Here is a 22,636-nt window from a genome sequence, read left to right as displayed (position 1 = left end):
GAGGACACGGCAACACATGAGAGAGAGCACTGCAGCAAAAAAACACATCATCGGCTGTGGAGAACAAGCTGCCCTCGCTTCGAGACAACTTGACGACACTCACCGTGTGAAGGTGGAGAGAGGTATAGAGGCTGCTTCACCCCTCAGAGGGGAAGAGGGAGAGAGGAGGAGGAGGAGGGGAGGGGGGAGGCTTCTCAACAGCCGCAGCAGACGCCAGAACAGCCAGAAGACTCTTCCCCACACACTCACACACTCACCCCCACAGCGGTCACCCCTCCTCCCCCCCGGCCCCAGCGTGCAAATGACCTCGCTGAGGAAAACAAACAAACGCGACGTCCCACGAGGGAAAAAAAAAGCATCACCACTTTTTTTACTCCATCCTCCTCATCACCGCGTCTGTCGATCCAACATAGCTGTACATGCAAACACACACACACACACACACACACACAGACGTGTCAGTCAGAGCAGAGATGCTACGAGCAGGCAGCAGAGACGCTCACAGAAGCTGTCAAAGATCTTCTCTGGAGAGAAAAACACAAGCATGAGCAGGATGTTTACAGTGAGGGGAAGAGAGAGGGAGAGAGGAGGTGCGTGCCGCTCATCGGCATTCTTAATCAGCCTTCCCCCGGCAGCCAATCGGAGGTCGAGCTACTCTGGAAGCAGCCAGTCAGAAAAAAGGGGCCGGCTGTGTCAGTGTTGCTGTAGCCCAAAACAATGACAGTTGGCACTGATGACAGTGTCAGCATGATCCTCTGATGGAGACTCAAGGGCACACAGACACACCACAGCACACACACGCATTAAAGGATACGTTCACGTTTTTTATTATTAAGACAACAATAAAATGGCCATAAATATGTTGAAAAATTCAGTGGTAACTGTAATCATTCGTCCTGTGTGTTGTTGACCTGAAGAGATCCTTTCATAAATCACATTCAGTGTAAGTGGTGCATTCCTTAATTCAGCCAAAGCTGCTGTAATACAAGGCTTTAATAGTCTGTGTGTCACAAATGAAGAGGGTGTCTCCCAGACGTTTATCTGGTATCACAGTGTAGGGGTGGTGGAACATCATGATGCTGCTTAATGCTGCTTCAGGAGCATCGTTTCAATTTGAGAAAAGGCGACAAAATCCACATCTAAAGCATGCTGCTGTGGCTGAATGGATTGAGAACAGGAGTCTCACCCAGGACTCTGGAAGTGTTGTAGTATTTGAGAGTCTCGGTCTACTCTCAAGTACTATAACACTTAAAATCAAGACAAAACAAGACCACAACTGCAGGTATATCACTGCACTGAACAATTATTTGATACAGTCTGTACTGAATGATGTTCTTGTATTGGAGGACAAAAGATACCCTGAAAATCTGATGCTTGCACAAAAATTGTATAGCTTTGTGTGGATGGTAAAACACAAGGAGTGTTGAATAAAGATGGTTACATTGATTCCATGTCCTTAGGATTTGTTTGTATGTATTTGTTGCTCATATGAAACAAAGTAAAATTCCCCACACATAAAATTCACCTCTACAATGATTGATTATTTTATCAAGACATATCTTAGGTACATTTATACATACACGCATATACTGTAAATATGGCAATAAAAGAAGTGAATGAAGATGAATGTTCATTTGTTTTAATGGAGTGTTTTAATGGGTGTTGGAGTGTTTTTAATTTAGGAAAACATGGTTTGGGTTAAAATAGACGATTTCACAATGTTAACCACGTGTTAGAAAGGTTAACTGGTCTTTGTCCTAAGTTGCAAAGCAATGACATTACAAAAAAGGTGATAGTCAGTTGCAATGATGGTCCTAGAGCAATATTTTTCCAGAAAGTTCAAGTCTTTGTAGTACAACTCACTATACTATACTATAATATATCTGTTTGAATTATCCAACACAACTGTTTTCAGACACATCGGACTCGGCCATTTCCTCTGGGGCTGCACGATATAGTAAAAACATCATATTGTGTTAGTGTGAATGATCATTTTTACTTCACAATTTTCATTTCCACTGAAAAATCTATTGAAATCATGATGATCTAACATGTGGGGGCTGTACCGAACAAAGGAGAGCAAGATTTGTAGGTCAGGATCTCTGCAGTGCTACAGTACTTCATTATAATGCTGTTTGTCAAACATCTTACCTTTAACAAAAAATTGCAGCTATTATTTCGATTAATTGTCAAGCTCTAATGTCTTTCTTCCTTCCTTCCTTCCTTCCTTACTTTGGCTTACTGCAACCTCCAGACTGTTTAAACATCTACAGTATGTATATATTATCTTTATGCCAAAGGGCCCCACTGACAATATGAAACACTAGTAGGAGCTGTTTTGAAAAACATGTCACTATTTTAATGTCAATCTGCTGCACCAGTAAATTCAGCGATTGTAGTATTTACTGTGCTTCACTCTACATACTGGTGCTGCTGTCGCAGAGCGTCTCCTGACTGGCACTGAGGGTGGGCATCGGGGTGATGGACAGCGACGCCGGGCAGGACACCGGCTCGAGATGCTCGCTGCTGGGCGGGACGGCTGAGGCCTCAGAGCGAACGCAGTCTGGACTGGGGAGATTCTGGCTGCTCGTCGGGAAAGGACTCTTCCAGTGGGAGAACCCGATGGCCACTTGACCCCCGAGGTCAAACCCTGCCGGAGGACAAATATATCTTAAATTTAAATTGGATTCGTATTATTTCTGTTTTGTCTTTATCCTGTACACTTTTACTCCAATCTCCCTCTACAAAACACACATTTTTCAAGTGTCATAGTGAGAGATGACATTAAAAAATGCACTTCTTCTCTGTCATACATCGTCTTAGGAGATTTTGTTGCATCTACTCTCTGTACCCTGTGACCTTTGACCTTTTAACTGGCTCTTTGTGATGCTGGTAACAGTCAAAAGTATCACAGCAATCTTCTCAGCAATGTTGCCCTCTAGTGGTGGAAGCTGTCAACATCATTAAAACAACCAACCAGCTGTCATCAGGTATTACCCAGCATTTTCCTGAGCCTTGCAGCTGCATGCAGTCGTGTTTCAGGACAGCAGGAGGCGCTCAACAACCCAGCAGCTGTCTCTCATGTTACACTTACTCATAATCATGTTCTCATTAAACATCTGCAGACGGACAGAGGGAGAGCTTGTCATTAAGTATCATGGTTTTGTCCCCATGATTTAGCTTCAGACTTTAACTTCCACAGGTCAGAGTAGAAAAACAATAGATCTGATATCACTGATGAGTGAAAGAGCCTGAACAATGTAAACAATTAAAGATACTAAAGATACAGAAACTACGGTCATGAAATGATTTGTTTTGTTTGATTGATATTAAAATGATTTCATGAATAATTGTCAGTTTTCAGGCAGAGGTTTGGTGCTGCTCAGTTATGACCCCCTGACAGAAGAAGACAGAGCATCTTTCCCTCTCTGGCGCTCCTTCTGCTTCACGAGGACCTGCAGACTGCTGAACCAGCTCGGCTTGCCTCCGGCCTTCGATTTTGTCTTCAGCAGGATTCTCTCTCAGTTTCACGAGGCCTTCGAGACTGGTGACCCAGCTCGGCTCAGCTCTGGGCTGGCAGGTGTCTGAGCTCAGAGTCTCCGGCGGGATGACAGGGCCAAACGCAGCTGGACATTTTGTCTTTCTTCTTCCAAACACATCAGGGTAAACCTTTGAAATATTTGACCTCAGACAGTTTTCTTTGAGGATTTCTGTATTCAGTGTCAAAATGATGTTTTACTTTTAAAGATTCCACTGACAACTTAAACACACAGTATAGTTTCTGCCACCAGGGTTTCTCAGTCAAAACAATGACAATAAAAGACTTAGTTTGATGACATGAAGCAGCGTGGGATCATGGGAGTTGTTGTTGTCATTGTTAAATAGTCACCTGACGTAACTCAGGTCATGTATTAAAGTTTCATTCATGTTACGTTCAGTCACATTCACTGACTTCCTTCATCATTCTTTGACATATATGATGTTTCCCTGTAAGTGAGAGTGACAGGTGACCAAATGAAACGCACCGTTACCTTGAGTAGAATTATGATTTTTGGTTTGGACATTCTTGGAAACATTTGTTGTAATGTAAGTACACAACTCAAGAAAACAGCTTTTTTTTCCCCCTTATGTCTGAGCACTGTTAGGATATCGTGTCCATTTTGGCTTATTAGTTCAGCCTGAAGGCAATAATGAACATTAAACTTTAACTGAACTCCTACTGTACTGTCCAGAGGTTTTCATAAATCCCTATTTTTGAACACAGGACAGTTGTCTTTGTTGGTTTGGTCAAAGTAAGTTGTTGTTAGCTTCTTCTGTTACATCATATACATTTTAAATAGATTGAGAATAATTGAGAATGCTGCATGAGTGAATTCTTTAGCCATCCAATCTTAAAGGGGCACTATGTAGAAATTCAAACTCAGAATCTTAATATAAATATTAACAATATTAATGAGGTAAATAGAAATATGTATTTTTTCCATAAGTGAATAAACAAGCTGTTCTCAGAGGAAAATAGGGTCCCCAGAACACTGTTTGAAGCTAGAAAGGTGGCAGGGTCCGCCAAAAACACACAAATCAAAACAGTATGAAATTGTTTTGTCCTTTAAGTTCAGTTTGTTTATTCACTTTATTCAGTCATGAAAACAAAGAGAATTTGTTTATTTAGTTTGTTTAGGCATAAAACTACAGAGTGCACCTTTAAGGTATCCAATTTGTGGAAAACAAATTCTACAAAGTCACTAAAATAAAAAAAGGCAATTATCATTAACATTTGTCTACTTTTAATTACATCGAATGCAGTACTCTACTGAATTAACAAAGTGCCTCTCAGTCTGGGATTCTGGGACTGCCAACAGCCTCCGCTTTGCAAATGGTGCAGCTATGATTGTCACTGGGCTACATAAACATAATGACCATGGATCAGTTTTTCCAGGACACGTCACTCCCAGTTATTTCCCAGACCTGTTTACACTGTGATCAGAGCACGGGGAGGTGAGCAGCTCTGCATGGTTCAGACCTGCAGTGACTTTATCACTTCTTCCTTTATTCTCTCTCTGCTGAGAGCTAGGCTAGATGAGAACATTACCACTCTTACATCTGCTAGCAGTGAAGAAAACACAGACACTCCCCCAGTAGTCTGGCCAGCGGCACGGCTAACTGAGCTAACAAGCTAACAGTAGCTTTTGATGTATAAACAGAATCCAGTTAGCAGCAGTTAGCAGTTACTCTGGTGATATGCTGCCCCTATTGGTTGGGAGTATGAACTCAGACAGGTGGCCAATTCTTACATATTGCACCTTTAACATACAGACATGAGAGTGAAAGCATATTTCCCAGACTGTTGTTTCTTTCAGTAATTATGATAAACATTATTATACCTACACATACCAACACTTTTCATAGTTGCCTGCACAATAACTTGTAAGTTCTTAGTTAATTGGTTGCACAGCTACAGTTTGTAAGACTGCAGATGAGATGTGGTCTTCTTTAACCAGCATGATCTGTGTGTGTTCCGTATGATCGTTATCCACATACAGCAGAGTTTCCTGTGGGTTTTTTTTCCTGCTGGTTTGCTGCACACTGCCGTTACGTAACGGGGGCAGGGAGTTCTAAAGAACTTACTCATTTCTCAACCTCCAGTTTCCAGTTAAACACGAGGCCCAGCAGATTTTTCAAAGGTACGTCAGCAGCGAACAAACACAGCCTGATCAATAGCAGATCAGGCTGGCAGTCTCTGTGCCTCCCAGCACGCTGCTCGCACAGCACAGGATAAATTCTGTGGAGGAGGGTCGGGGGAAAAATCTCATCTAACATTTCATCTCTGCTTTTTTGTACAGCTTCGAATTCCTGAAAAGAATAAAAGGAGAGTTCACGTGATGGAAAGGGGTGGGGTTGCCTGAGGGCATGTAAAAAAATTACTCATACTTAATCATAGGAGAGGGGATATTCTGTGGTGTGTGAAAGACTGCAAACAAAAAAAGTCAAAGACAGAAGCATTAATGACTTTAAAGTTGTATTTACCCTTTTTCATCACAAAAACTACTTCCTCATTGTTCAGGCTGAAAAGTCAAACCAGTGTACCTCAACATATATGCATGAATATGAGCACAGGATAGCACTGAATGAAGTCCGAATGTTTTTTCCTTGTCCTCAAGGCCATAACAGCTCATTCAGTCAGGACACACATGCCCACAAGCAGAGATTTTTTTTCAGTGATGGACAATTGCTGGTTTGTTTGTAAGATTACATGTTACAGTTGTTTGCGTGTAAAAGCCAGCGCTTAATTTGTAAATCAGGAGGTCCCGGAGCACAAAGAGGGTGCTGTTTGGGCCAAAAGTCACACATTGGACAACGCCTAGTCATAAAAACTAAACAAGAGTAAAACTGTCAAACAGTAAATAAATGTATATATTTAGGTTTTTTAATCACAGCATTCCCAATAATCACTAATCTCAAAATCTCTCTTTTCCATCACATTCCTGTTGTTCCCCTTCTGTCTCTGGAATGTTCCAGCAGGTCGGGACTGGAAGTTCTGTCTATCAGTTGATCTCCTCTTCTCCGACACACCCACCCCCTTAATTAACCATACTCATTTCACCACTTCACAGCCTCACAAGCAAGTGACAACTTGCTTGTGAGGCTTACAGTATTCATGTGCTCAAAATAGACACACAAGTTAAGACCTGGTTGAAGCTGCTGCTGTGGAGGTGCAAATTAAAGTATTTACACACCCACGCACAGAAGGGTGTTATTCTTCTACCCCTTTCACACTGGCCAAAAACACCCACTAACACCCGCTAACATCTGGCTTTCGAGTGCGCTGCGTGTTGCTTCCGGCTCAGCTCAGCTGTGATGTGACAACCAGACGACATTTCTGTTTAGCAGCGCCTGAACAGCGTACAAGTATTCTTAGTTATTATTAATGAAGAGTTTAAAAATAACAAAAACACCTACTGCATGTGTGTGTGGGGGTGGTTCAACCAGACCTGGTGACACAAGCAATAAATCCCACAACTTTCATCAAATGTTGCTTGCCATGGTTTCGGGTCTCAGTTTATCCTTTCCTGTTTTATTTTGCAGAACCGTTGTTGTGTAAAAAGCCCCTAAGTCTGAGTTTTTCCCTCACTCTGTATCAGCTTGTCTGTGTTTTCACTTCTGTTCTCCAGTTCCGTATTGCTCCTCATGTTTTTTCTGCAATTTGCTAAAACACAGTGGCAACAAAATAAAAGAGGAAATAGCTCAACTAAAACTCAGGACTATGACATTGCTAAATCCTGATTGGTGCACAGAAATATGTGACATAAAATGTCCCAAATGAGCACAGACCAAAACAGCAGTGCATCCTGGGTATTTTAACAGAAAAATGTTGTGTTCATGTGAGACCCTGTCACTCTTAGTCGGACGCTGATTGAGGAAACAGCTTTTCAGGGCCTTTAAACACAAGACGGCCTGGTGATTAATTGAAAAAGTGATGCTCCTGCAGGTCAGAGAGTGATAAACTACATTGTAATAAGTGGTTTTGGAGCTCTGAAAGTGATGGTTTGCTCAGGAACTTGGTCCCAGGTACGTATACAGTAAGATAACTCAAACAGCCATTAACTAACTGTGACTTTAGCTTTCTCAACATCCCATGAAAGTCACCTGAAAATGGCGGGAGGGGCGGAGGTGGTAATCTACACCTGGCATGTATCCGAACGACCTCCAAAACTCACGGTGTGCGCAGCCTTTTCGGACATAATGTGTTCTAAGCAATATCTATGTCGCAGTCATCAGAAAAAAGTGCCCGCGTGGCTCTCTGAGGAGAGTGAGGCCCAGATATGTTCCACTTCCACTTCCTGACACCTTCGGAGGTGAGAAAACAGATGCAGGTGCAAGTATCTGGGCCACACGCTGCACTGTGCCACGACCAGTTGGAGCTGAGTGTAATAAACAGAGAAGGAGCTGCAGGGGAAGTGCTTTAGGAGGATGGGGCGCTGGTGGTGGTGTATAGAGGACTGAACCTGCCAAAATAAATAAAGAAGTATATAAATGTCTTAATAAATAAATCAATATGCCATTAAATGCACCCAAGTTAGCCTTTAGCAGTTAGCCTTTACTTTTCCATCACGTAAACTCTGTAAATCACTCACAGTTCAGGCAGAGCAGCTGGAGGACATCAGAGGAAAATCAGAAAATATTTTCCCTATAAAATATGATCCAGGTTGGGCCCTGTGTCACCTCTGAGGGCCGAGCTCCACCCAGTCACGCCCTACTGTGCTGTGATTGGCTGCCCCCTTATTTGCATAATTAAGCAGAAATGCATGAAAAAGGAAAAAGAAATACAGGAATAAATTAAATAGGAGGAAAATGGGAGGAAAATGCAAATGAGTATTAATACAGAAATGAATACAGAAATGAAACAAAATTAAAGTAAATAAATCGTTCATTAGTCACGAATTAATACAAAGGTAAATAACTAGAATAACTATAAATTAAAGGTGCAATACGTAAGAATTGGCCACCTGTTTAATTTATACTACAACACAGTACACAGACATGACATGATGTCAAAAATGTTATTTCTTCACATTCATAATTTTAGTTGAATGTTTTAAACAAAAAATATTAGATATTACACCATATCATTTATTTTCAGTTTCATTTTTGATGCATTTAATGGCATGATAATGTATTTATTGAGCGCATTATTATTTATGTATTTCTGATTTTGGCAGGTTCAGCCCTCCATAATGGTGCGGTGGTGGGAAGACAGTGTTGAATGTTGTTGTGTTTGTAAGTCACAGTGTGTGCCAACACTGAACGCGCCTTTGTTAGTTTAAGTTGAAGTTTCAGCAGCTTCCAAAGAGGTAAACCAATAACGTGATTAAAAAAAAAAAACACTGATGATGAATGCCAATAACCTTGAGATTTATATGCATCCTGAAGTTCTCTGATATTCTTTTGGAGTTCGTGAAACAAACCTGATAACTGAACGGCAGAGTCAGCAGAACCCTCAGAAACACACTGGCCAAAACATTAACTGAATGACTTCCAGGGATGTAAATGTATCCTCTGTGATGCCAAAACATCACATTTCTTGGATAAAAATATGAAGACCTGAATTGAGCGCTCAGCTCTATGAAGTTGTGTCGCAGTGATCAGAGGTTCCAGCATGATGCGTTTGATTGTTCCTCATGTCATCCTTCACTGAATCCCTGCCTCAGGCTGAAGATCAGCTGTCTCTCAGCTGCACAACTGCAGTCAATTCCTACAACAATGAAGGAGGGTGGAGTAAATGGAAGATTATCATCGATTAGAACTTTTAAGAACCTACAGTGATGCTGACTAGTATTTTCCTCTCAAACAAAGGCCAAAGCTTTTAAATCACAGGCGGGACACTAACTCTTTTTTATGTCAGAGAGCGAGCCGAGACTATAGATCTTTGCCTTTGTAAAACCAAGAGGGTGAGTCGCAACGGTCCAAAGCTCTCCCTCAGCACTTCATTAGATTTTTTTTATTTAGCACAGAGAGAAGAAAGGAACACCTGCATGCAGCTGCAGCAGCAGCAGCAGCAGAGCCTGAGCTGAACCCAAAGACTCAGCTGTCAAAGCACCCAGCTTACTGTACAGCCGCTCCCACTAACCAGGCTGTGATATTCATCGAAAAAATGTCAGAAGGCAAGGTCTGACTGTTGAAAATGGCAGGAGGTTGCAGTTTTGTGACGGACAGGAAAATTATTTCAGACAGCTGCGTCAACAATGCACTATTTCCTGTCACCAGCACGACATACAAACAATCAAACCTGCATGTCAGGGGAAATCTATCATTTTCTTACTGCTTAGCAAATCCAACATTTAAGCCCTCCACGGCATTCTGTCAGAAAGCAGATGATACAGAGCTACACTGTACTGCAGTAAGTTCTCTAAAATGTTACTGTAACACATCATTAACCCACTCACACCTGGCACAGCTGTTTTCTTCACACAGCTTTATATCGTGATTTAAAAGATCTATTTTTCTGTCATCTGCTTCTTTAAGTTTTCTTGTAATGGCCCAGAAGTCATGTTACAGAACCTTGTGTCCCAGTAAGTCATGAGACAGTGAGCGCACATGAACAATACCAAGACTTTGAAACTAAAGCAGATAAATGGAATTCAGCCATCACTAATGTTATTATATACGGCTGTGTTTTTCCCACTGTGACATGTAAAAATATCTTCTATGAAACAGGACTATTATTATTAGTATTGGGTATATTGAGCTCTTTTAGGTGTTTCCTTTCTTCTGTTAAATAGATACATGGCAACATATTGCAGAACAGGCAGTACGCTGCACGTCACAATACACCAAATTCACATGGCAGCCATTTTCCTCTGGTCTCATGCTCAGTGTAGGACGCTGAAATGATGGGATGCTGCTGTGTTCCAGGCTGCAAGTTGCATAAACTTAGGGAATCTGACAAATCAATACCATTTCACAGCTTCCTGATTGATCCATTACTGAAAAGATGATGAAGAGTGAAAATCTGGAGGGACATCGGACCTTAGTCAAGGCAAAACAACACATCTGGTCACCCATTAGCTAACGTTAGACAACACCTGACGTTAGACAACAGCTAATGTTAGCACGCAAACACTTATTAGTTAATATTACTGTTTGATTCCATCCTGTGCAGTTCACTTCCAGGATTAGAAGTAGTTGAATGCTAACGTTAGTTGTTGTCTAACGGAAGCCAAATACATTTTCACTATCTATTGTCTTTACAGTAGCTGATCAATCAGGAAGTGGTGAACTGATAACCATTTGTCAGATTCCCAGTTTATATGAGCTGTTACTTGGAACACAGCAGCACAACATTTGAGTTTCTCACCCTGAGCGTGATGTCAGACGAAAATGGCCGCCGTGTGAATACGGCCTATGCCTCCATTAATACACTACCAATATATACTGTATATGACAGTATTGTATCATTAGTTACCCCTAACACCTACACTGTGATATTATTAGCATTCACCTGTCCACAATGGGTCAAGTTAAAAGAGTAGTTCACTGATTCAGCACTGCACTCCTACAACATTGTTGGAGTCACGATGGACGGCTTGAAATAAAATCTGATCCAGCAGAACCACTGATATTGTCTTTCTTCTCCACTCATTCTTCTTTTTGTCAATACCTGGTGCCTACATTATCCACAATGCAACTGTACAACTGGCTGTCTCCCCCCTTGCCTGTCTCTCTTCAGCTGTCACTATCACACCCAAATAAAACAAAAGACTCCACAAGATCCCTTTAACAATGCTGACTTCACATATTCAGGACTAAACCCAACATGCAATATAAGACTAGCTTGGTGAAGTTCTGGCACCAGTGTTAATCTGACATCAGTTTTGCAAGTTGGTGTTACAGTTTATGTATTTAGAACGTGGCCCTTCAGTCATTGCATCAATATAAACTGAACTGAACTCTCCTGAACTCACTTCCCTCCTGAACTGATGATGTTGTGTTTGCCTCTTTCTCTGTACGCTGACAGGCACACAAAATTCAATGCTGTTATGGAAATCTGTTTGAAAGTGACATGTCCTCTGATGAGGAGCCATGCCCACTGCTGCAAGGCCACTGTGGTTTGGAAATTGAAATAGCTGTCCCTGCTGAATGACCAAATCTGCGCATAACCTTGTGAGATATTCTGCGTTCACACAAACAGATGGAGTGCAGCCAAAGATTCCCCAATACTGACATACTAGCTTGATAGTGATGAGTACTACCAAAGGCCATTTTTGTTGTTGCAGTTAATCATGGTAATGTTTGGTGTTTTCTTACATGTGAATGAAAAATTAGCTAGTTAGATACGGTTAGTGATGACAACGATGCACTGGGCTCACAGCACACAGCCTCTGAGCCAAAGAACGAGTCGCTAACCCTGTAACGTTAGCACAAAGCACTCAGTCTTCACACACTGACAATAAGAACAGCTACGTCTAAATGCTGTTTGTTGATTTCAGCTCAGCATTCAAACAACTCTCACTCATGAAACTGATTGGAAAACTTTACACCCTGAGCTTGAGTACAACACTCTGCAACTGATTATCAGACTGTAGTGACTGAAATCTGTCCTTAAGTTGGGGTCTAAAGGTACACTCACATGCATATCACCATGTATGGAGAGAGAGAAAGCAGCTGTCCTCAAATGAGCAATTGGAAAGTACGTGATGGCCCCACTGAGGGAATTAACACCATACAAATGATGTACAATGTTTAAAATAGAACTGTATTTCCTTAATATGTATATAATAAAGAGTTAAAGTGACATTAGGAGAACACGCAGGCCCACAGGAGGGTAAGGGCCTGAGTGAGACTCCTGAGTTCAAAAAAATACATCCTGACATGGAAAATCCACCGGTATGATGTTATTCTAAAAGCTAATAGTGGAAAACTGTATTGATCATGGTAAATGAAGAAAGGTTCAGGGGCGGAGCGACCCCAGAACCAAAGGTATATAAACTGAATGATCAGAATAGTGCTTCAGTTCCTCCCGGGAGAGCTCACTGCATGTATCTGTTGTGTGTAATAAACGACCTTGACCTGAAGACCAGCTGTTTCATTCATATTGTCAAGACTCCCACTGTGAGTGTGTTTTATAGTCAAACAGTATAGATAAGTGTTAAATTCAGACAAGTAGACACAACACTACAAGACACAACACCGGAGCTCTGCAGGGCTGTGTGCTCAGCCCCCTCCCGCTCACACTGTACACCCATGACTGCACCACCAGACATTGTGAAGACTCTTTAGTGAAGAATGTAGGATGGTAATGAAATTGACACCATTGTTATTTTTAAATTCCCTGGGATACTGTATTATCGTATTACCGCCCAACCCTACTGTGCAGACATCTCACTTTACCGATATCACTGATGCTCTGTAGATGGGTATCTACTTGTCAAGCCAGACTTCTCACAAGAGCCAGTATTTTACAAAAATAGACAGTAGACAATTTGACCAAAGACAAATGTAATGTGTTTAACTTAAGTTTTCATGAAATGAATGATCAGCATAACAGCTCATATGTCCAATAAGTGATGGAATATTCAGAGAATTAGGTATCGCACTCACACAAGCCACAGTACCTGACAGTAGCAAGAGTTTCTCTACAAATGAGATATTTAAACTGGTGAAAGCAGATTGACTGATGCTGCCCTAAAATAAATAAAAAATACCTTTAGCCAGATGTTAACATTAACATTTCTTTCCACTGGATGAGCTCAGTTTTCATATAAAACTAAAACCTAACCAAAGCCAATATTTACAACGCTAGAAGGTAGTCTTGGACTAAACTTTCTATTAAAGTTGTGATAATTAAATCTTATTAAAGGTAGTAGTGTGGTTTCTTTTTGTGTGTGGAACAACAGTAATGACTGCTGTGGGCGGGGCTTCTTCTCCGCTTGTATGTATGTGATGCACTCTCACGAGACGTTTGGAGAGATTGCTCTTGTTTACATCCGTACATCCAAAGTGCATGTTGGTGTTGTGGCATCAAACACTATCCACATTGACTTTAGTGAAGTTTAATTAGAGGTTTCCATCAGAGCAGCCTCTCTGTCTGTGCCCCACACACACACACACACACACACACACACACACACACACACACACACACACAGGGCACTGATGACAGGCCTGAGAGAAAGAGAGACCTCTCTTCTGGACTGGGGAGCAAGAAAACAACAAATACAGCAGCACCTTCTGAAAGTATTGAATATACTTTCAAGATCGCGTTCCCCCTCATATTTTTGCTCGTGGAATGGCGTGTACCTGTGTTCCCTCACTTACTGGTACCTGACAACCCTGTGTTGTAAAATGACGATCAAATGAGCCTTTACAACTCTGATAACACACACACCCAGAACAAAGAGAAGACACTGCTGGACCAGGAAGCTTTTCTGGACTGAGGTACGTTCATACCAGCTATTTTGCTTGTTTTTTTATGATTGTGGGATTTAACATCATATTAGACTACAAAAAAACAAGAGAGCTTGTGGAACGACGGGAGCGAGCCATTTACATCTCCTAGCTCGCCTGCAAGAGTTTCGGGACAGCTGTTGTAGTCAGGCAGCTGCATTTTGGTGGCAGTTTTTCAGATCAATACTTTCCAAATGTAGCTTCCTTTTACTGATTTCTCCAATATTACCAACCCCAGCTTTAAACATGCACTATGTAGTTTGGTGGAAGACATTTTAACAGAAGAGATGAATGACTGAATGAACTGAATACACAAACTTTTCTCAACACAAATCCATAGTTTTACTTCTTTTATGTTAGTAGGACCTGTCTGGCTTTAAACAGTATTCTGAGGAGCTTATTCCCCTCGAGGATGGCTTGTTTATATGGAAACACCATAAAACTATCACTAAGTTTGTATTATTACCTTATTAATATTGTAAATATAAACACTGAAGCCGAATTTTCTTCTCAAGAAACAACATAATGCCCCTTTAAATAGGCTGATCGGTATAAATTGTACTATCCACATATAAGACAATAGCAGAACATGCTAAGCATCAGTCAGGCCTGAACAAACTTACCGATGGTGATCTGACTGACACAGCTGTAGAAGGTTCCTGAAGAGACATTGTAGCTGCTGCTGCTGGGCTCACGGTCTACAACAGGTAGAGAGATCACACATCAGGAACAGCATGGTGTCAGGTATCCAATCCAACTTACAGTGCAACAAAGGCATTGACTTTAAGTACAGGCTGACCCGTACAGTTTCAGCCTTTGGAATGGATGTGTGTGGCAAAAGAGTTTTCATGTAGTCAATTCCAAATATGTCCACTAAGCCACTTAGTCTGCTGCTGTTTCTGGGGGCTTGAGGAAAGCCATGACCCTGCGGCACTACAGGAGTGAAACCCCTAATCCTGCAGTGTTAGTGCCCTGCTCCACACACCGAGCTTCACGAGGGAAAAACCCTGTGACCTTGGCAGAGTTAGGGGAATAAAATCCATGAGTCTGGCAGCTTTAGTGCTTTAGTCTTCCATTTTATATAGAGAGGGAATGAAATCATCCACTGTGGCAGAAAGCTAGCAGTGTTATGAGAATGAGCCCATAACCCCAGAAGAGTTACAGGAAGAAAGCCTCCACTAAACCTGAATGATGCCTCAAACCCAGCAAGAGAATGTTTGTTGCTTACTGATCTGGACTCATCCTTGTCTACAAAGCTTAAGTGCAGCCTTTACATCCCATAACCTTTAAATAATGGGCTGTAACATTACAAGTGCACCTCAGGGTAACTACATTCTCTGCTGACTGTTCGGTCAGTGTAACAGCTGTATGTCGAATGTGGCTGAAATGGTCAGACGCATGTAGTTCTTGAGTTTTACTGGCAAAGAATTACATGTACTGATAATCTGCAGAGTGGTTGACAAAGGTCAAGTTTATTTTATAGATTTTTTGAGTGCTTTAGCAAAAGGTAGAGCAAGATAATAACTCAGGCTGCAGCTAATGATTAATTTCATTAATGATTAATCCACAGACCATTTTCTTTATTAGTTAGTTTTTTGTTTGGCCTAAAAAAGCTAAAATGGCCATCATTTTTTCTTGTTGACACCATGAAATATCTATCTTGTCTGACCAGCAGTCTAAAACCCGAGGATATTCAGGTTATAATGACATGAGACAGAGAAAACTAACAAATTCTGATATTGGAGATGCCCCCATCAAAGAATTTTTGGCAGTTTTGCTTAAATGATTATCACAGTTTTTGCTAATTAATTTTCTGTTGATCAGCTAAACAATGAATCGACAAGGTTTTGCAATTCTTCTAATAACCACTAAGTTAGCTATAAAGCAGCATTAATAAATATCATGCAACAATAAATCAATTAATTGATGGATTGAAAGAAAATTAATGGCCAACTATTTTGATAATAAACTGATTGTTTTAGTCATTTTTCTAGCAAAAATGTTGTTGATAAATGAAGAGTCTTTGGTTTTTAGACTGCTGGTTGGACAAAAGAAGCATTCTGAAGATGCCGTTTTAATCGTTTAATCATAATTATGGGCAGAATAATCAATAATGAAAGTGAATTGTTAGTTGCAGTCCTACTATCAGCAGACAAGGCGATTCATTTAGAGTTGTGTTTCTGACCATCTGGCAAAGTACAAAATTTACTCTCTTTTTGAGTTGTTTTGGTCTCACCAGCTCCTTGGGGGCTGGACAGGATCTAGGCATAGTCATTCTAGGCACCTGCCAAAGGCCTTAATGCCAGTAGTTGGCCCAGACAGAGAAGAAAAGATCTGCTTACTTTAAATAATGTTTAACAAACGTATTTACAAACATATTCAACATTAAAATATTCTTAAAATACAAAACGTCTGCCTCGAGTAACCTGTTCGGCCCTATTAAGGGGGCATATCTGGCTCTTTAGTTGCTAAATGCTCCGGCTAGTTGTATAATATAAAGCAATGAACTGCTCGAATTACTTCGACTTACTACTTACTAACACTGCTTATTATCCCTGAGGTTTTATGGTCAAAGAGGTCAAATCGTCAATCTGTCTCAGCAGAGGAAAAGAATTTCTTTGGCGCTGCAGTCAGTACCTTGAACCTGACATTATTGCATCGGACTGAGAACTATGAATACAAATGCTTCTGCTCATTTAGCAATTTAAATAACTTTTGTAGAAAACTCAGTCTCAGTCTCTAATCTAACACCTACAGCCACATCGAAGAAGAGCAACTGCAGCACAGCGTGGACATTTATCACTGACTGGGACGGTTCTCAGCGTAAGCACTTGCTTTGCTTCCGTGTTTGGAGATAAAGCTGCAGGTATCATTTATTACTGAAGCACCAGCACATGGGCAAAACATATTAGCATCTGAGCAGCTTTCAGCGACGACAACAATTCATCACCAGGCGGAGCTTTAAATTGTTAAACATCATTCAAGCTATGTGTGCAGAGTCATTTAAAATTACAATCGATATCTGCATGAATTCTAATTTCAACTTTGTTTAAAAGCAGCAGTGAAAAGTGAAATGATCCTGAATGACTGCAGCAGAATCACATCACAGTGTCTCACATTAGAAGCCAGTCAGACTGATGCAGCAACAATCATTTCACTTGAAGGTGATTCATTAAAAATGAAGAGCACTCCTGTGCATGTGTGTAGGGCTGCAACTAACTTTAAATTATTTTCACCGTTTATCAATCCATCAATTACTTCCTCAATTAATCTGTTGGTTGTTTGCTCCATAAAATATCAGAAAATGGTGAAAAACGGCCATAAAAATGTCATAGAGGAGTAAAAGAAGAAGATAAATATTCACATGTAAGAAGCTGGAATCAGGGAATTTTGACCTTTTCAGTAAAAAGAAAAGTACCTAAATCGATTAATCGACTATTAAAGATTGAGTAAAGAGATGAATTAAATAGTTGTCAACTCATTGATTATATCAGCAATCAATGCAGCTCTAATGTCTGTCCTAAAGACTGAAGATGTCTCAAGTTTGAGGTTGTCACGGATTATTAAGAGTAAATAAACCTCAACGTTTCTTGTCTCCTCAAAAATATTCACAACCACAGAGACTGTATTTAACATTTTTCACACAATAATCTCCCACCCAGTAAGTCCATTTGAAATCTATCATGAATCTGGCTGAAAATTAAATACGACTAAATCAAATCATTTTACTTTGGACCCTGGTGGCCCCCACACATGAATATGAAAGCTTCTGCCACAGACCCACACTTCTACTACTGCTTTACTTATGCTGTGTAATTCATTACTAATACCATGAATTCTCTACAAGAAGTCTTGAGTTGTACCAGGCAGTTATTCGGAGCGCCACACCCTCGTTTCATCCCATGTGCATGAGTGAAATCAGGGCAGCTGGTGATATAAAGTGAGGATACCATAGTATCAACCACACAAGTGATGATATGAATGAAAACTCGTTACTGTATGTATTTCCCGCACCGCTTCTTCTGCCTCCCTATGCTGCATAGGATGCGTTTACCTGCGGATCCGGAGGAGAGGCGCGTCGCGATGGCACGGCGGGGACTGCGCGGACTCCCCGGACAAACCCGCACCACCTCGTCTTGACATTGCAAACAGATGACCTGGTTCTCCTGGTTTTCTCCGACCTTGCTGCAGCCCATGTTCTCTCCCCCGGCCTGGATCTTCATACCTTTGTTGATCTGACGGACCAGTCGCATGTCTGCTCCTGCCTCATACTCCAGCATCCTCGTCACCGGCGGCGGTCACACTTCACATTACGCATGGCTTCGGCGTGTGAGGGGGGACAACTTCTCCTGCCCTGTACCTAAAGCATCCTTAAACTCCACCCACCGCACTTGGAGTCAGACCTGCTCCGCTCAGCAGCTCACCTCCGCTCCATCCTGTCAGCCTCTCTGGGCTCGTGTCGCTGGTGGTGTTGCAGTCTTTACGCACGGCTGCAGGCGTGGCTGCTTCACGTGGTTGTAGAGGTCGCAGTGTCAAGATCCAGTGGGAGTATTCGTGGAACCAAAACATGAAGCATTCACAAAATAAGGTCTCTAAAATAAGGCTTTACCCGACTGATTAAATGAGAATGCTACAAAATAGTTTTATATCGTTAAAAGTTGACTCTAAGACCACAGAGATGGATACATTACACACAAGACTAAACAGGGGACTCTCATAATAAAGTCCTATGTTTGTGTACTTGTACTTTCTTATATCTATTTAATATTGAGAGGTTGGGGTTAAAGGAACAGTTCACCTCGAAAATAAAAATTAATTTGAAAAGTCATTATCTATTCACCCCCATGCTGATGAAAAGTCCAGGGAAATTCATTGTCCACAAAACATTTCTGGAGCTTCACAGCAAAACAGCGTTGCAGCATTCCCCTAAACAACTGAAGCAGATGGGGTGTTGGTTTAAAATATTAAAAAACACCCGAATAAACCTACATAATGGCTCCATAAAGCTCGCCCAACGTAATCCAACTCTCCAAGATCCCAAATTAATTCGAAAAAATGTTATTTACATGTTTGATGCACGGTCGAAACATGTGCACCAGCTTCAGATGGTGCATGCTAACGCTGTTAAGCAGCTGCAGCGCAGATTTCAGCTTTAAAAGGCTGTAAATAACACCTTTTCAAATCAATTCAAAATCTCAGAGTTTCAAACAACTTGGACGAGCTGTATGGAGCCATTTTATGTTTTGTTTTTGCTTGTTTTTTAACATTTTAAAACAAGTCCCCATCTACTTCAGTTGCTTAGGGGCAATCCTGCAACACTGTTTTGCTGTGAAGCTCCACAAATGTTTTGTGGACTCAGAAGCTTCACCTGACTTTATTCTTTAAGGGCCATTCTCATGGACACCTAGGTGTTGGTAATAAGGGAGGGGCAAGTACTGTCTTTCAATTGCCCCCACCTACATTTATCCTGCCAATCAATCCAAGGGTGTTGTACAGTCACTAGCTCCCTTCTCTAGCTGCTGGTGTGTCCTCAGCTTCAGAAGGGCAGAGCACCAGAGAGTAGACACTTAGCACTCAGCTGACACTCTGGTTCTAAATGTACATTTTCACTGGCCAAGTGTCTGAGGGTACTAAAAAGTACAAAAAATGTACAGTAATGCAATTAAATTGAGGACTTCATTATGGCTTTTGGATAAGCAAGATTAGCATTATTGTATATCAGTATAGGTTTAAATTGAACAAAAAGGTTGGTTGCATCAACTTTAATTGCTGATTGCTGGAATGCACCACTAGCCGAGGCCATAAGTGACCCAAATCAAATATACCCATGATGTAGGCTATGGCAAAAATACTAAATGCTAAAATGCTGGATCCTCCAGAGGTGACTTCTGAGTTCACTTCAGAACTTCTACCTTCAGTGAGGTGTGTGAGGCCTGTCAGCTGTTTTTTTCTTTTTTAATTTTGACAATAATCCCTTCCACAGTTGCGATTGCAGGGACTCCTACAGGTCAAAACTTTATTGATTGATTGATTGATTGATTGATTTTTTGAGGATCACAGTGTGACAGAGAGGCTGAGTGGGCAGGTTAAATTATGCACTGAGAATGAAGGAGGAGGAATTGTGGTGCAAAAAGTCAAACAAAGCGGCTCATACAGCTGAGTACAACAGGACACTCACTGACTGTTGTCGCTCATTGTACTGAGAGCCACTGTGATGCCTACAAACATTTTTAAATGAAAATTTACATTTTTTTAAATGAAGCAAAGAGACAAATATCCTCTCAGTCACAAAATTAATTAAGTAATGTTTTTACCTGTATAGCAAATGATGTATTTGTTTCCCTATTAGCGTGATGTAGCCTATGCAGAGTGAGACCTTTCTCCAGAAGGGACTTTCTGAGTTTATACACGTGATATTTCAATACCTCTGTTTTGCTTAAGCATGTCACATGTCCCAAACAAGCCCAAAGATGGACAGGTAAAAATGGGGGTATGGAGGCTCAATTAAAACTTGGACCCTCCAATAGAGGTAAAAATAACAGTTTGACAGGTAGAAACGTTTATATTTCCTTTTTACCTGTAATCTTAAATATTATAATCTATACTTTCTGTGTTAATTTCTGGAGGAATATTGTAAAAGAATTCCAGACACCCCTAAACTGGAACATACCATTTATTTACCTTGACGTTCGCTGACCGCCTGCCGTACGTCACTCCCACTGTCGTCTACGCTCTCGTGAGTCGTGCGGTAACGCGGCAGGTTCATGTAAGTAGCTAACTTGTAATTTAATACACGTTACTTTCTTCCCTTCAGAGTTTCTAAATTAGCTTGTGGCAAGTGTCTACTGATGAATTAATGAAGTTAACTTTTGCCTTAACGCTTTCCTGGCTAATAGCGCACTCTTTCTTTTCCAATGTTGGTTAAATAGCTGGCTAGCTGTGCCCGCTCGGCATGTCATAACCAATATAAAATGGTATATTATCAAATGCTAGCTAACTCTGGTGCTCAGTCATTAGCAGTGAGATAATGGAGGATTAGCTGTGTTTTTGATATCAAAATAGAGTTTGTTATACTTTTGTAAGTCTTTTGTGTGTCTGTGGTGGCGTATGCTTTTTTTCCTCAAATAGTGGCCAAGGCCTTTATCAACCTCATCTTCAGAAGTGGTCTACCTCTCTGGCATGTTAATAGTGTATTTGGTTCTGGTACAGTATTAGGCCCACTGCACTTTGTCTGGGCAGGCAGCAGCAGTAGCAGCAGTGAACAGAAACAAAAAGCAGCAGTCAAGTCGTTTATTTTTTAAGCCGCCTTCAGTCTGTAAAAGAAGCTACAGAAACACATCCACAAATGTTATCAGACACATATATCAGTTTGCACACTGTCTTGCACTGTTGTAATTATGACAGGGTAACATGTCAAAATGCTAAACAGGCTATCTGGGATTTCTGTTCATGGATCAACCTCCATTTTACATAAATCCTCTTGTAAATCAGCTTCACATCAGTTTGTTACTGAATATTCAGCTGAGCAGACATGTCCCTCTCGTAACTATTTAAATAAATTGTAAACTCTCATAATGAAACACAGTGGAAAGAAATGCAATTCAATAGCTTCCATTATTGATCTGTCAGATATTTAGACAGTCACAGCTTCACAACTGTACAGAGGTTATTTTAAGAATCCTCACATCCCACTCATCAGAAGTATTGCTGTTGCTTAATGCTTTAATAAGCCAAATTAAATTAGTCCAATGGTTATACTGACAACAACTATGATATATTGTGTGCAGTTTAATAATATGAATGCAGGCTATGTAGTCTCACTGACTACTTTACAGCCACACAACATGTATTCTGTTAGCAGAACAAACCTTCGAAATCAGACAAATAAGATCAAAATCTCTTCAATTCAGCAAAAATAAAAGGTTTCTGTTAAATGTTTTATTGTTTTGTCAAAATCTAAACCAATCAGCTGTTAAATCAGATGAGAGCCAGGTGGTTCCCATCATGCCCTGGGCCTTGCAGTCAGTGGGGAGCAACTATTGCCCTAAAAACTGTCTCTAAAAACTGTGGCTGCCTCAATGGTGTGAAATTATCATTGCCCATTTGTGCACGGTGTCAGAGCAAGTAGGAATAATGTCGAACACAAATCTAACATGGCGATCGCCGGTGATCGATTCTGCGTGAGCCTGGCTCATCTCACGAAATGACTTGTTTTACTATCAGAATTTGAGCCATTCAGTCCAATAACATTTGGAAAGTCTAAAAGAGATGCACCATTTGAAAAATTGCAAAATTGTGTCCCTATTCAAGTAGTCTCTCTAGTGGGCATGCTCGATGGGCCCCACAACGCAGAAGATCTGGCTAATTTTGTACCTTAGAAGTCAAGCTTTTTTTGCTTCATGTGCCACCAAGCAGCTTCTTAGAATGAGGTTCTGCCTCGGACGCTGTATCCAGATTTCCCTTGTTAGGCTGAAGATGTACTTGCTTTTAACAACGTGTTCGGGTACACATGATGACAGAATAGCATGTCCTGCTTCTGTTTAGATGTGAAGCCATGACAGTCTAAATATCTGACAGATCAGTACAGAATAGTGGTGTCTCCAAACCCTTGATTTTGATTTTAAGGTCACGATTCGATTCTCAATCTTTTTTTTTTTTTTTTCTTCTTCTTTTAGCACGGATGGCTATGCCATTT

General features: G+C 41.0%; 1 protein-coding gene across 1 annotated transcript in view; it reads right to left on the bottom strand.

The window, feature by feature from the left end:
• The window catches only part of LOC141008454 (anoctamin-4-like), a 56,429-nt gene extending 37,732 nt beyond the window's left edge, over nucleotides 1-18,697 (bottom strand). Inside the window, exons 1-3 of the mRNA XM_073480829.1 lie at nucleotides 17,996-18,697; nucleotides 14,565-14,639; nucleotides 2,426-2,650 (exon numbers count right to left, since the gene is read on the bottom strand). Of these exons, the coding sequence (XP_073336930.1) occupies nucleotides 2,426-2,650; nucleotides 14,565-14,639; nucleotides 17,996-18,221 (526 nt within the window). The 5' untranslated portion in view covers nucleotides 18,222-18,697. The remainder of the gene's footprint in view (nucleotides 1-2,425; nucleotides 2,651-14,564; nucleotides 14,640-17,995) is intronic.
• Nucleotides 18,698-22,636: the final 3,939 nt, after the last annotated feature.

Source organism: Pagrus major, chromosome 14 (genome assembly GCF_040436345.1).
Source record: "Pagrus major chromosome 14, Pma_NU_1.0".
NCBI lineage: Eukaryota > Metazoa > Chordata > Actinopteri > Spariformes > Sparidae > Pagrus > Pagrus major.
The sequence above is the reverse complement of the archived record's forward strand: the minus strand, read 5'-3'. Positions and strand labels throughout refer to the sequence as shown.